Source organism: Copadichromis virginalis, linkage group LG2 (genome assembly GCF_057382275.1).
Source record: "Copadichromis virginalis isolate Kocher_CV1m ecotype Utaka linkage group LG2, C_Virginalis_male_GT1.1, whole genome shotgun sequence".
NCBI lineage: Eukaryota > Metazoa > Chordata > Actinopteri > Cichliformes > Cichlidae > Copadichromis > Copadichromis virginalis.
In genome coordinates, this window is record NC_140619.1 from 21402046 (window position 1) to 21415072 (window position 13027).

Consider the following 13027-nt stretch of genomic DNA (forward strand, 5'->3'; position numbering starts at 1 on the left):
TCTGAAATGTTTTTGTTTTAGATTTGGTAGATTTAAACTGTAGAAGAAGAGTGTAAGTCAGAACAGTAATCCGGTGGTTCAGTCTGACGTCACTAGCCGTGTCTGGGCCTAAACTCCGCTGCAGGTCCATATATCAAACGATCACTATGGCATTACTGAGAGTTGAAAAACTGTCTAAAGTCTTTCATCTTTAATAAAATGATCAGCGTTCTGCTCTACCAGGTGTAACAATTGAGTTTAACATCCAGGCATCCATGAAAACGGAATTTATGACATTTAACGAAGTTAGAAGTTAGCAGGAAGTTAGCTCGCTAGCTTCCATCTAAATACAATATAGCATGTCCTGACTGCGGGGTTTTGGAAACAAATTAAAACGTACAGCTCTGTTATCACTTCCAACATAAATGAAGACAGAAAACTAAACAGCAGTGACGTTTGTAGCGTTACTGAAGTTGGGCTAGCTGGTATATAATGATGTGCTACGTGACCGCTAGCGACACAGCTATGTTAGCATAATATAAACAAGCTAACTTTTTTTCCACTCGATAAAAGTTAACGTGAGTGTTCTCGGTGGTCAGGAACAAATGTAATCGCATGGCAGGATGCTGTAAAAGGACCAAACTTCAGCCAGGAGAACAACTGAGATAATCCATCCACAATACGAGGTTAGTCATTCATATACTGCTGCATGGGCTGGGCTGTAGTTACATCCTAAGGTTTTAAAAACAGCTTAAATAAATGATTAGCGGTAATAAAAGCCGAGGGAGGTCAGCAGTGATCACTGACTGTTTTAGGAGCTTTTTGAGATTAAATAGAAGAAAATACAAAACATTAAACATGTTAACAACACAAAAGCCATATTAAACGCAGACTACTTTTGGCCCGGAAGTAGGATTCCTCACGTCATCACTTAATGACCGGATACCATACATTTCATCAGATATATATAGTTCTTCACTTTAAAGGTCCCACAAGAATATGGCTTTGAATTTTCAGTGCAAAATACTGCACAGATATCCCTGGATTTGACTCTTTTCCAAGATGTCTTGGTGTCTGTAGCTTTTCTTTCTTTCTTTTTTTATCTGTAGCTTTAAGCTAAATATGCAGCTTCTGCCTGTGGCCCTCTCCAGAACAGTGTCATTGTTGGCACTCTGTTCAGTGAGTGGCTGAGGCACAGCACATTCACTGCATGGTAGCTGACATAGATATGAATGAGACGTTCTTTCACTCCTAAACGGGCATTCACACTGTAAGCGACAAGCATCAATCAGAGACCACAGAAAGTCAATGAAACTGCAACTGACAATAGGTGACGGAGCGGGTGGGTTGTGAGTTAAACTTTTCTCAATTTCAAGCTAAAGAGATGACCAATGCGAGCAAAGGATACTGTTGATTAACAAATCAGGTTAGGCTACCTAAGCAAATTCAGCCTGTAAGGTCTGCTAGTGACCAACCTTCATCTTCATGCTCGAGCATAGAAAAACTCTTAAAATTCAATTTTTAAGTATTAAAGTTCTTATAAATATTGTTTTTCTATAAATATTTCTCATGGTCCAGGGTCATTTGAGTTTTCTTGTATTTTAATATTATTTTGTATTATTTAGGCTTAAGTTCATTGAGTTAGCCTTGAGGTTATTCTATATTGCCTAGGTTCCCCTGTTATAGCTCATTGTTTATTAAATTCCCCTTGTGTCTCATTCCATGTCTTCCCCATCTGTCATGTGTGTTCTCCCCAGCCCGTCATGTCCTCTGTATTTGTTTCTTAGTTATGCCTGTAACCAGCGCAACCTTGCTGCACTTCATCTGTGTGAATGTGCTGAACTGCAGCCTATAGATCAGTATCATCACTTTATGATCATCATGTATACAATTTGTAGAACTTTAGTAATTCCAGGCTCCACTCGCCTTCATTTTTGCTTTTTTTTTGTCCACCACCAGTCTCTGTTTTCTCTCTGTACCTGCGTATCTCCCGTTTGTCAATCACTCTGCCTCTGTCTTTTCTCTCGCCCTCTCTCCAGTATTCATTCTCTCTGTCAGCTATTAGCTAATCCCTCTTCTAATCCTGTTAAAGAGTGTTATGCCGTTAGCAGCTATTTGGGATGATCTATTCATACACACACACACACACATTCATACGCACATAGGTATTCATCCTCTCCTTCTCCTCTGTTTTCCATTTTGCCTCTCTGTAAATGTGTTTTCTGTTCCTCTTCAGCCACCAGATCTTTTATTCATGAGCCCGAGATGGAGAAGAGATGGGCTAATTTATTCACAGCTAACTTCACGGTGTGTAGTGTTTGCGTGCCAGTGTGTGAGTGTGCGCACACAGAAATTACATCTGTTCAGATTATTTGAATGCAATTCTGTCCTTTTTTGCGTTAATCTTTTGTAAATAAGGCTTGATTCTTTGCCCTGTTTAATTTCGGTATTTCCATGGTTTTCCTGCTTTGTTAGAGTCTAAAACTGAAGGATACAGTGAAGTGACGAAGAGATGAATGGTCCTTCCACTCGCATAGGTTCGAGTTGACGTTTTTTGTGACACACACAATCATAAGAATCAGTTCTATTAACCTCTATATTAGTGTAACCAGAGATGTTCAGTAAAGATGGTTGGGTGCTGGTTATTCATTGGTCCTGTGTAGAGCTGTAGGAGTGTACCATGTGTGACACCAGGGGACAGTGTTAAAATATGTGCAACCACCATAAATGAGCTACTCTTGTTGCTGGTTAGCTTAGACTTTAAAGATGCTTAAATGTGCTCGCTTAGAGCCTGTGTTATCTGGAAAGATGGAAGTCACGTTTTTTCTTTTTCCTTTTCTGCCAATAGCTTTTCAACGAATGAGCATTTTACCTACCCACGGAGCACCATCCCCACTGGGCTACACATTGTTGGTATTTTGGTGAACTGCCAGTACAGCACATATAATTACTTCTGATCCAAGCTGTCCAATCAGGACATTTGGCTGAATCTGAGCAGAGTATAGCTCTGGCAGACATACATGCCCATGACAAAACGTGGTCTCCACTGTGTTTGACACATGATGTGGGGCGCTTTCAGATTGTGAAGCGTTCCTTTCCTTCTCCATACTTTTTTTGTCCCATCATTAAGCTACAAGTTAGCATCAGTTTCATCTTTCCAAAGACTATTTTCAGAAATTGCTTTAAATGTATTTTTCACAAAAGTATAATCTGGTCTTGAGTGTTGCACCAACAGTTTGCACCTTGTTGTAAACTGTCTGTCTTTCCATTTATGACGGTGTGTCTACATTGTTGCCTTTGACAGTGATAAACCTACCTCTTTGAGGCTGTTCCTGGATATATTTGGTAAAGTTATCTTCTGTGGTCCTTAGTGCCTTTTGATGATGCTGACCTTCTTCATTTTCCAGAAGCCCAGCGTGATTTGGCTCCTCTTAGAGTTTGTTGGATGATCGGATTTTTAAGCCACTTTTGAGCTTCTCAAAAAAGTATAAAAATATCTATAATTCCTAAACAGCCCATGCAATACTTTTGTCAAACCCAAACAGTCTGCATTTCAATCATATATGTACAGTTTGATTTTACAAAAAATGTCATTGTCCAGATAATTATGGACCTCGCTGGGTTTTTACTTTTCCTGTTCTTGTTGTTGGTGATTTTAGTTAGTAATAGTTTAGCCTGATTTTTGTGTAACTGGTCAGAATAAAAAAGGAGAAAGTTGGCTCTGCCTGCTTCATAAACTATTGTCAAACCAGTGATGATTAGAAAAAGGGGGGCACCACAGTATAGCAATTATTATCAAATGGTACTTACACGGCCCTCTATTAGAGCAAATACTGGGGTGGTGTTATACTAATTTGTAATGTTGTGAAGTGGCACACACACTTGCGCACGCATGCGCACAAGCACTTACAATTCCCTCTTCAGCAATAAGACCTCTCCATGGATCATTGCATGTTATTACAGTATTATGTGGTTATTGACTGAAGCTGTTAGCATTGGAAAAACAAAACCACACAACATGTAGCCAAGAGTCTGACATTACTGAGGAGAATAAAGGATATAAGGAAACCTCACACGGATTATATATATATATATATATATATATATATATACACATACATACATACATAATTATATATTTGTTTTGCACTCCAATACTGGTACTATGACCTTTACCTTACATATTCATTATTCACAAATTCATTAAGCTCTTCAAATAAAGCAGTTTCACCTTGGCTCAAAAATTAGAATAAGGTTGTTTTCAACCTCACATTTATTTGACACTACCTTTTAATGTTAGCACAGGGCTGATTAGACGAGTGCAGGCTGTCAACTACCTGAGAAAATTTGTTGAGCAAACCTCAACACTGTTGTACAATAAAATTACAGGGCCACACTCGACATTGATCTCATTCAGTGTTTCCATTGTTCATCATTCATCTGCAGCTCATGATGAAATGTCACACGTAAATTATAGGCTGGAGATCTTGCATAATTCAGACTTGATTCATGATTAATATTTGCTACACAATTTGTAACTCTGGTAGAAAAAGGAAATGTCAATGGATAGGATAAAAATCTACTGGCCTTCACTTTTTCCCTGCTCCTCTTTCCTGACGTTTTGCAAGAATCCGGTTCCTAAAATAGAAGCGCTGAAACCGCTGCTGATTACCCGTGTCCTTTTTAAAATGCCAGATGATCAAATCGTGCAGTTTGATCATTAAAGAATCTGTCAATGACTGAAACCAAAGGTACTGCTGAGCTATTCTGAGGAACATCTCCATGTTACCAGGTAGAAGCTAAAGAGCTTTACCTTCATATATCAGTAAAACGTGCACTGTCCTCCAAGCCATTAATGCCTGAGAATCTGGGGTCAGGCTAATAATGATTCCTGCCCCATTAATTTTACTACTCCAGCCTGGACTGGACCCTCTTATGGGTGACATGTATTTAATTAATCATCTCATCCTGATGTCTGGTCAGTGGTCACCCTATCTATCTCTCACTGTTCTTTTCCAGATGAGTAAAGAGGGCTTTTCATCAAACCTGTAAAAAAGGAAGAATGGAAGGCTTAATTAATACTCTTCTGTATCTCCCTTCCCCCTTGTCTTTTTCGTCTTCCTTCTCTCCTCTCAGACTAATAAAGGTGATGCATTGGCCAATCGTGTCCAAAACACGCTGGGCTCGTATGAAGAAATGAAAGACCTGTTAACCAGCCATTCCAACCAGAGCCACTTGGTGGGAATCCCCAAAGGAACAACAGCGAACAGCAACCTGCAGCAAGCCCCGACCACGTCAGCGACAGAGAGACCCGCCATAGAGCCATCCCAGCTTTTTAACGAAGCCCTGAGAGGAGGAGCAGGTGGAGGAGGAGCAGGTGGAGGAGGAGGAGCAGAGACAGGTGGGGACAAGAAGACAGGGAATACACCCTCTTCCTCTACAGCTTCAATGCAACCACCCCCTTCAACCACATCCTCATCAACAGCAATCCCACATCAGAACTCCAAAAAGTCCCGGAGCTCCATGGACTGGTCAAGGGGAGGCCACGGACAGAGCACCCAGGGGGCAGGCCTTGTTGTGGGGTTAGGACAGAATGGGCAGGGGCAGGTGACAGCAGGAGCTACCACCAGCAGAGGGAAAATGTCTTTGTTGGATGAGCAGCAAAGACATGACGAGCTGTTCAGCTCACTCAAAGATGAACTTGGTCTAAAAGAAGATTCAAGCCCTTCTTCTTCCTCATCATCTTCCTCTTCCTCTTCTTCTAGAAGGCACTCATCCCACCCAGCCAAAACCCACCCACTCGCCGGTAAGTCGGCAAGAAAAAAAATCTGTAAAAGAAGACGTTTGGTTGTTTAACTTTCACATCTGTACTCTAAGAAAAATATCATGTAGACAGGCTAGCATGTCTACATGATATCATGCGTAGCAGGGTTTCTGGCAGTGATGGTGATAAGTATCCACCTGCTATAATGCTAGATGCTCAGTTAGTGCAAATTATACACAAGTCAAAGTTAGTTGATAAAAGGAGCGCAGGAATGCACATTTATAAAAATTGATGTCAGCTGCTTAAACTGACTTTTGATGGACCGTCTGCGAAATCCCTGCCTCGCTCTCTCTGCACTATAGTCAACGTATTTATTTAACATATTTATGTTTCTGTAGCAGCTCGTTCCCGTTCGGAGGAAAACACTCACCTTAATATGCACTTGTGCTGAATGGGCAGCTGCAAAGGGTCACGGCCGCTTCACATTGCATCCAAAGTAGTTTAGGAGTATTGGTGCCATCACGTACATGCAAATGGCAACATTTACTTGATTCTTTAGTCTCTTTTTTAGCTTATTTACATTTGTTTCAAGCTGTGATTTTACATGCAAAAATGGCTAATAGGTAGGCTAATAAGATGCACGAGCTAATATTAGAGTTTATTTTTTTTTAAATGGTTCGTTAACTTAGGCCCAGCAGGCCAATGGGTTTGTATTATTTGGTAAAAGTAGTGCTGAGAATTGTTAAAACACTTTGTTCAAATTCAGCCTAGTTGTCTCGCCCCCACTACAACCTTTATGCTAACCTCAGCTAATACAATCCTAGGTTTAGCTTCATCTTTGGCTTAAATAGGAAAGTGGGATCACACCTCACCTACCTCTCAGAAAGTCCTTAATTCCAGGTGTCATCTGGTAAAAAGTCTCTTTATCTGTTTCTTTGTTATTTGCTTGAGCCATGAGCACAGATGAATCATTTGAATGAATAATTTCAGCAACAAACACACTCGGTCACCTTTTTGGGGAATTCATGAAAATTGACATCTGCATTCTATGATAACCACATCTTGCATTTGATTTCAGAAGCACGTTGAACACATCATTTGCTTTGATTGTGATTGGTTACATCCATCTGGGAGAGGTTCAGCATTTCAACCTTCATTAAGTTTTGCCAGCAGAAAGTTAAGCAACGCTGTGTTATAACAGGTGTTTCTTTGGTTAGTCTTGACTTTTGATTGTTGTGTTCTTTTTTTTTTTTTTACAGATGGTGGCAACTTTCGATCTACTGCCATGGATGGTGGCCACTTTAAGTCTTCCACTAATGCAGAAAATGGTGGATATTTTAAATCCTCCCCATTTGAAAGTGAGACAGGCTCCCACCTCTGTACATCGTCCTCCCCGTTGGCTTCCACATCAGTTCTGACAACACCCACTCCAGGTCTAACCACGCCCACATCTGGATTGACCACGCCTACATTCCCACCTGGTAACCTATCAGGGAAGCCGATAGCTGTACAGCAGAAGCCTACGGCGTATGTTCGACCAATGGATGGCCAAGACCAGGCGCCTAGTGACTCTCCCCAACTTAAACCCCCTCTAGTGGCCACAGAGGGATTTAACAGCAGTCAGGCTTATGGAGGAAACTCTGGAAATGCGAAGAGTAAACTGCCCAAGCTGAGTCTCAACCACACAGGAGAGGTAAGCGAAGAATTACTGGAACGTGTTTTCCATATCTATATTAAACCAATGTGAAATAAATGGTCTTCATGGAATTAGTCTAAAACAGAAAATAAAATTTCAGTCCTTTAAATTATTCCTGATCATAGTATATAAGCCATCAGTTCACTTTACATAGAACTAGGAAATGTAATTGTGTACATATTCTGCAAATCTGTAGCATTTGGGGCTAGGTTACTTGAGGTTTAACCCATGTTAAGTTGGTTCAGTCCTCACCAGTGTTGGTCAAGTTACTTGAAAAAAGTAATCAGTAACTAATTACTTCCCCCAAAAAAGTAATCCCGTTACTTTACTGATTACTTATTTTCAAAAGTAATTAATTACTTAGTTACTTTTTAAAAACACGATTTACAACCTGAATAGGTGATAAAGCAATAGATCTTTCAGCCCAATTCTACTTTTTACTTCCGGAGCAGGTTATGTTCAAGATAACAAACCAACACAAAAACCAGTTTTGTGGAAAAAAGTGTCAGTATTCCTAATTTCCTCCCTGAAGAGGATCCATGTGAAATGTAGGATCGTATAGCAACTGTTTCCCCGTGTGGTCTTTAAGCAAGTTGAAGGAGTTTAACTGCTGTATAAAATAAACGCTTAGGACACCTAAATATTGCTACATATTAACGTCATATAAAATTATGTTAGCCTCCTTACCAGTTTGAATTTCTTGCCGTTTAACTGCACCTCAAATAAAACAGGTGAAAGGTCTTAGTCACTACAGCACAACCTTAAACGTATCACTGATGCTCTAATAATGGTGTTAAAATTACAGTCAAACGTTATGTTGTCTTAATGACAACAAGATGAATTGAACAACAGTGATTCACAGCAACATGGTGACTATACAGCAGCATTAGGGCCACAGAAGGCAGAGAAAATAAATAAATACGTGTCTGAATGACAGATTCATGCCAAAGAAAGGTAACATAGTTTTTTGCAGTCAGTGTCATATTGTTTCACTTTTCAAGGTTAAAATGGAAAGAAATTCCTATTTTTGAACTCAATAACTCATTTTTCTTGACTTACAATTGAATCTCGTAAATTTCCCACTTTAAGCCATAAATGTCCACAGTTTCTGTCTTACATTTGCCGTTTTAATCAAACCTTTTTCTTTTAAAATGATCACTTTAACCTAATACATTTTCTTTTAAATGTGTCAATTTTTTAATGCAAATTTACAATTTTAATCTTGTAAATTTGAAATCAGTAAGTTTGCTAATATTTTTCTCATAAAATTGTCACTTTTTTTCCTCAGAAATTTTCATCTTTAATCTTTGAAATTTGCCCTGTATTTCTGGAAAATGTACAACTTTAATAACCACCTTTGTATAATCACTGTCACGGCGACTGAAGCCAGCAGACCATATCCTGTTTATGCTGAACTTTGTAGCAACTAGAGATGGACCGATCCGATATTACGTATCGGTATCGGTCTGATACTGACCTAAATTACTGGATCGGATATCGGAGAAAAATAAAAAATGTAATCCGATCCATTAAATATCACGAAAGCACCTCACAAAACTTGCAACACGCCGTAACTCGCCTCAGAATGTTAGCACGTCGGAGCAGTATGCATCACGTGATAGAGCGGCTGTGGCATGCGGGACCTGTCGGTGGTCTGGATAGCATTTGGAGCTTCGCTAGCAACCCGGCATTTCATCTCCGACAAAGTTATCCCGAGAGAAGTAAAGCAAGTGTGTAAGTCCATCTCTGAATGTTTGTAAAGCATTCCTGCGTTAAGCTTAACAAGCGATATATGGAGCGACTGCCTCTCCTGCTGCTACTTCAATCATGAAACTGCTTAATGATCAGCTGATCGGCTTTTCTGTCGCGAGTCCGTGTCTCTGGTTTGTTTTTGGCCCACTTTGCACCAGAAAGAGGAAACCAGCGACTGAACAACAGCAGCACGTTTAAGCTTGATCAGCTGTTGTTAGAATGTATTTAATATTACTTTCTACTCGAGGATCTTTTTCTACAGCTGACGGCTGGTAACTGTGCAGGGGCGGATCTAGCAAAGTTTAGCCAGGGGGGCCGATAGGGCATTAACAGGGAAAAGGGGGCACAAAGACATACTTTTCTTTCTTATTCTCATTTAAAATGTCGAGCTTTTAATAAATAATTATCCGAATCTTACACCCAAAGTTTTAATTTGATGTAAAATGAATAGAAGTCAATTACTGTATATAGTGACTATTAAGTCTAATATATATACCCTAGTAAGCTATAGTACTTTTTCCTTTGGGAAGGTACCATCTGTGCAGTCTGCAATTTTGTTGAAGAAAGATGTTGAATCTATTTAATATTTCTTGAAAAATAATTGATTTCTGTGCATTTTTTTTCACACTGCATCAAATTAAGGTTGATTACGTCGATTAAGCATCATGAGGTGGAGCGTGAGGGGTGGTTCCCTATTTTTTATTTATTTATTTTTGTTGTTGCTGGGAGTTGGAATCCTATTAGTTAGGTTGCTTAATATTTATGCTAAGTACTCTTTAAAATACCAGAATAGGGAGGATGGTGTAGGTTTAAGTTTATTAGATTGATCAGTATTGCTGAACTATGAAATATTTTTTTTTTGCATACAGGTATAACAGAATAGCTTTAGTGTAGTTGTTGTTTTAAACTTGAGTATGAACTTATACAAAATGCAGCAAGATATTTAAAAAAATCAGTTTTGTTGATTAAAAAACATTATATCGGATTCATATCGGTATCGGCAGATATCCAAATTTATGATATCGGACATAAAAAAGTGGTATCGTGCCATCTCTAGTAGCAACATACAAAAATTTTAAACTAGTAAATCACATGGATGCAATGCTGTTTAACAAGTTTTCATTTAATCAAGCCAAAGACTAGAAAATATGGTGAAGCAAATCTTCCCTTTGGCTTCACCTGCACAAGTGCCGAGGTAGGTCTCCCTGCAGAATTGGTTTTCCCTTCGTCAGGAGCAGCGCTGGGCTCTTCAAATCACAGACAAACAGCATCCCACATTCTTGATTTTTAGTTCACAAACACTTGTTGTAATGACTAACTACTCCTGACATTTTGGAGATATTAGCTCTTTATACAGCAAAGTTACAGCGGTATACAAATAACATCAGGCTGATCCTGCCACGATTTGTCTAAATCACAGACAAACAGTATCCCACAGTTGTTTATGTTTTTAAACCCATTTTGCACAGAGAGACATTTTTGAAAAATGTATTGACAGCAATGTTGAACATTATTACACAGGAAAAAAACAACTACGTGTAAAATAATTACACCGTGACGCCTCTGCCTTTGTAAATAGAGGGACAGTAACTGCGTGTTTATATGTAAGCCTGTAAATACTGCAGATAGAGACAAAATACTGTTAATCTGACAATCTGCCATTCTGCAATTCATCTCACGTAAACAATAACGTGGCGCACAGCATGACATGAAAAAGGCACACACCTTTGGCGTTGCGTGACGAACTCTGTATTCCCCTCCACACATAAACGCAAAAAAGGAGTTTTTAAAAATCTCCGTTTTCAGTGATTCGAAACGCCGTTTACGTGTGGACGAAACAGCTGCATTTTCAAAATAACCGTGTAGGTGCGGACGTAGCGTAAAAGAGTTAGTAGTTTATTTTCTTACTACCTGTAATTTATTGCAGATTACTTGTATTTGCTTAATTGTTTACTAAATGTTTGAGGTGTGAACTAAACCGCAATGGAGCAAAATATGGGTGTGTGTGGTTGGAGGATGTGTGTGTGCGGGGGGGGGATTTTTCTTGTAAAATAAAGGGGGGCCCAGCAAAAAAACTTTGGGAACCACTGTATTAGACAAATACTGATGCTAACTGTAAAATAAGTTATCACACTAATGGCTCTATACCGCAGCACTACTTGTCCTGGAGAGTGTATAGTAAAATAGACCCCTCCTAACTTGACACATAAAATTATTCATGAGCATCTGTGTGAGACCGTTAACAGCGACACATACTGTCATTTTGCTTCTGATGTCATGAGCCTGAGTGCGTGTTTGCAATTTTTGATTACATTCCAGTCTCCTGTAATATTTCCTTAAATATTATCTCGGTGAATATTCACACTGGCTAATTGTCCCGACAAAACCAGAATCTCTCGCTCGCTCGCCTTCTCCAAACAGAACCAGGACTTGATGATGATGTGCATGTGTCTCTATGTGTGTGTGTGCGTGCTATGTGAAACTAGTAGTTGACAGGCGAGTAGTCATCCATATCGAGCAAGCCAGCTGTTCCTCTGCTTTGATAGAGCTGGTGTGTGTGTGTGTGTGTGTGTGTGTGTGTGTGTGTGTGTGTGTGTGTGTGTGCGTGCAGCGCTGCAAATGAGCCCAAGATGGAGCTTTGAGCATATGGCACAGAGAAGGAGAAAGCAGGGGGAGAGAAGGAGGGAATTAAAATATACTTTCGACACTTTCTTATGGCTGCTGAAAGAGAGCGAGAGAGAGAGAGTACATTCATGGCCATGAGTGTTTCTTTCACTTTGTTTTCTCCCACACATCCATGGATGCTCCGTTATCGCCTGCTTTCTGTTTAGTTTTTTCTTTTTGTTTTTTTTTTGTTTTTCACTCCTCTCATATTTATCCTGACGAGAGTTTATTGGAAGCAGAATGCAAACTCAATACGAACCGAGAGGGGGGAGTGGGGGTGAGGGGTGACACAAGAGGAAAAAAGGGGAGACTGATGATGTGAAGCGCGGGGCGGCGGAGGGAGGGAAGGAGGGTGGGCAGAAAGAGGAAAGAGGGGATAGAGAAAGACAATGACTGACTGATTACAGCACCTTATCATCGCTGTATTTGTTCTGGTTAGATGAGTTATTGGATGCGTTCTGCAGCTTAAACAGCAAAATAGCAGCAAATCAGAGGACTGAACCAAAAAGCAAATGAAAGACTCGAAGAATCCCGCTGCTCGTTTCATGCCAGCAAGCGAGGGGGGGGAAAGATGTCCGTTTTGGTGCCTTTTGATTGGTGTACGAACCGAAACTTTGGCTACAGTGTAGCAGCAGAATCTTTAATGTGTTTCCAGTGAAAGAGATCCTTAAAGCTGATTTTTCATGGAACAGTTTTCAAATGAGTTCAGGTGTAATGAATGTGTTGGAAATCCTCGATATTAGAGTCATGGCTGTGTTGTTGAGTGTGTGCAATAAACCTTTAAACTGCTTTGGAAGTGTTCTGTTAGCACTATAGAGTTATCGATCAGCGCGCTTTATCTCCAAGTGCGCTCGGACGCGCACGCGTGTGTTTGTGAGCGAGCGAAAGATCGAGAGAGATAGAAAGAGAGAGAGCGAGAGTAAGCAGAGAGAGGGAGAGAGAGACAGAGAGAGTGATAACACTATTGATCTGTTCCTAACAGTTACAGTAGGCTTAAATCTACCTCTGGTCGCACACACACATGCTGTTAGTTGTTGTCAGCAGCTCACAGCGAGGCGCTGCATGGTTTCACTTTGGATTGATCCGCTTTGAGATATTGTTACGTTGAGTCATTACTGCTGTAGCCTCATCACATAAACATGCAGCCAAATAACAGCCAACAATAACATAAC

General features: G+C 40.0%; 1 protein-coding gene across 1 annotated transcript in view; it reads left to right on the forward strand.

The window, feature by feature from the left end:
• Window positions 1–13027, forward strand: part of aff2 (AF4/FMR2 family, member 2) — a 208992-nt gene that overhangs the window by 60539 nt on the left and 135426 nt on the right. The window contains exons 3-4 of the mRNA XM_085473161.1: window positions 5116–5785; window positions 7003–7436. Of these exons, the coding sequence (XP_085329287.1) occupies window positions 5116–5785; window positions 7003–7436 (1104 nt within the window). The remainder of the gene's footprint in view (window positions 1–5115; window positions 5786–7002; window positions 7437–13027) is intronic.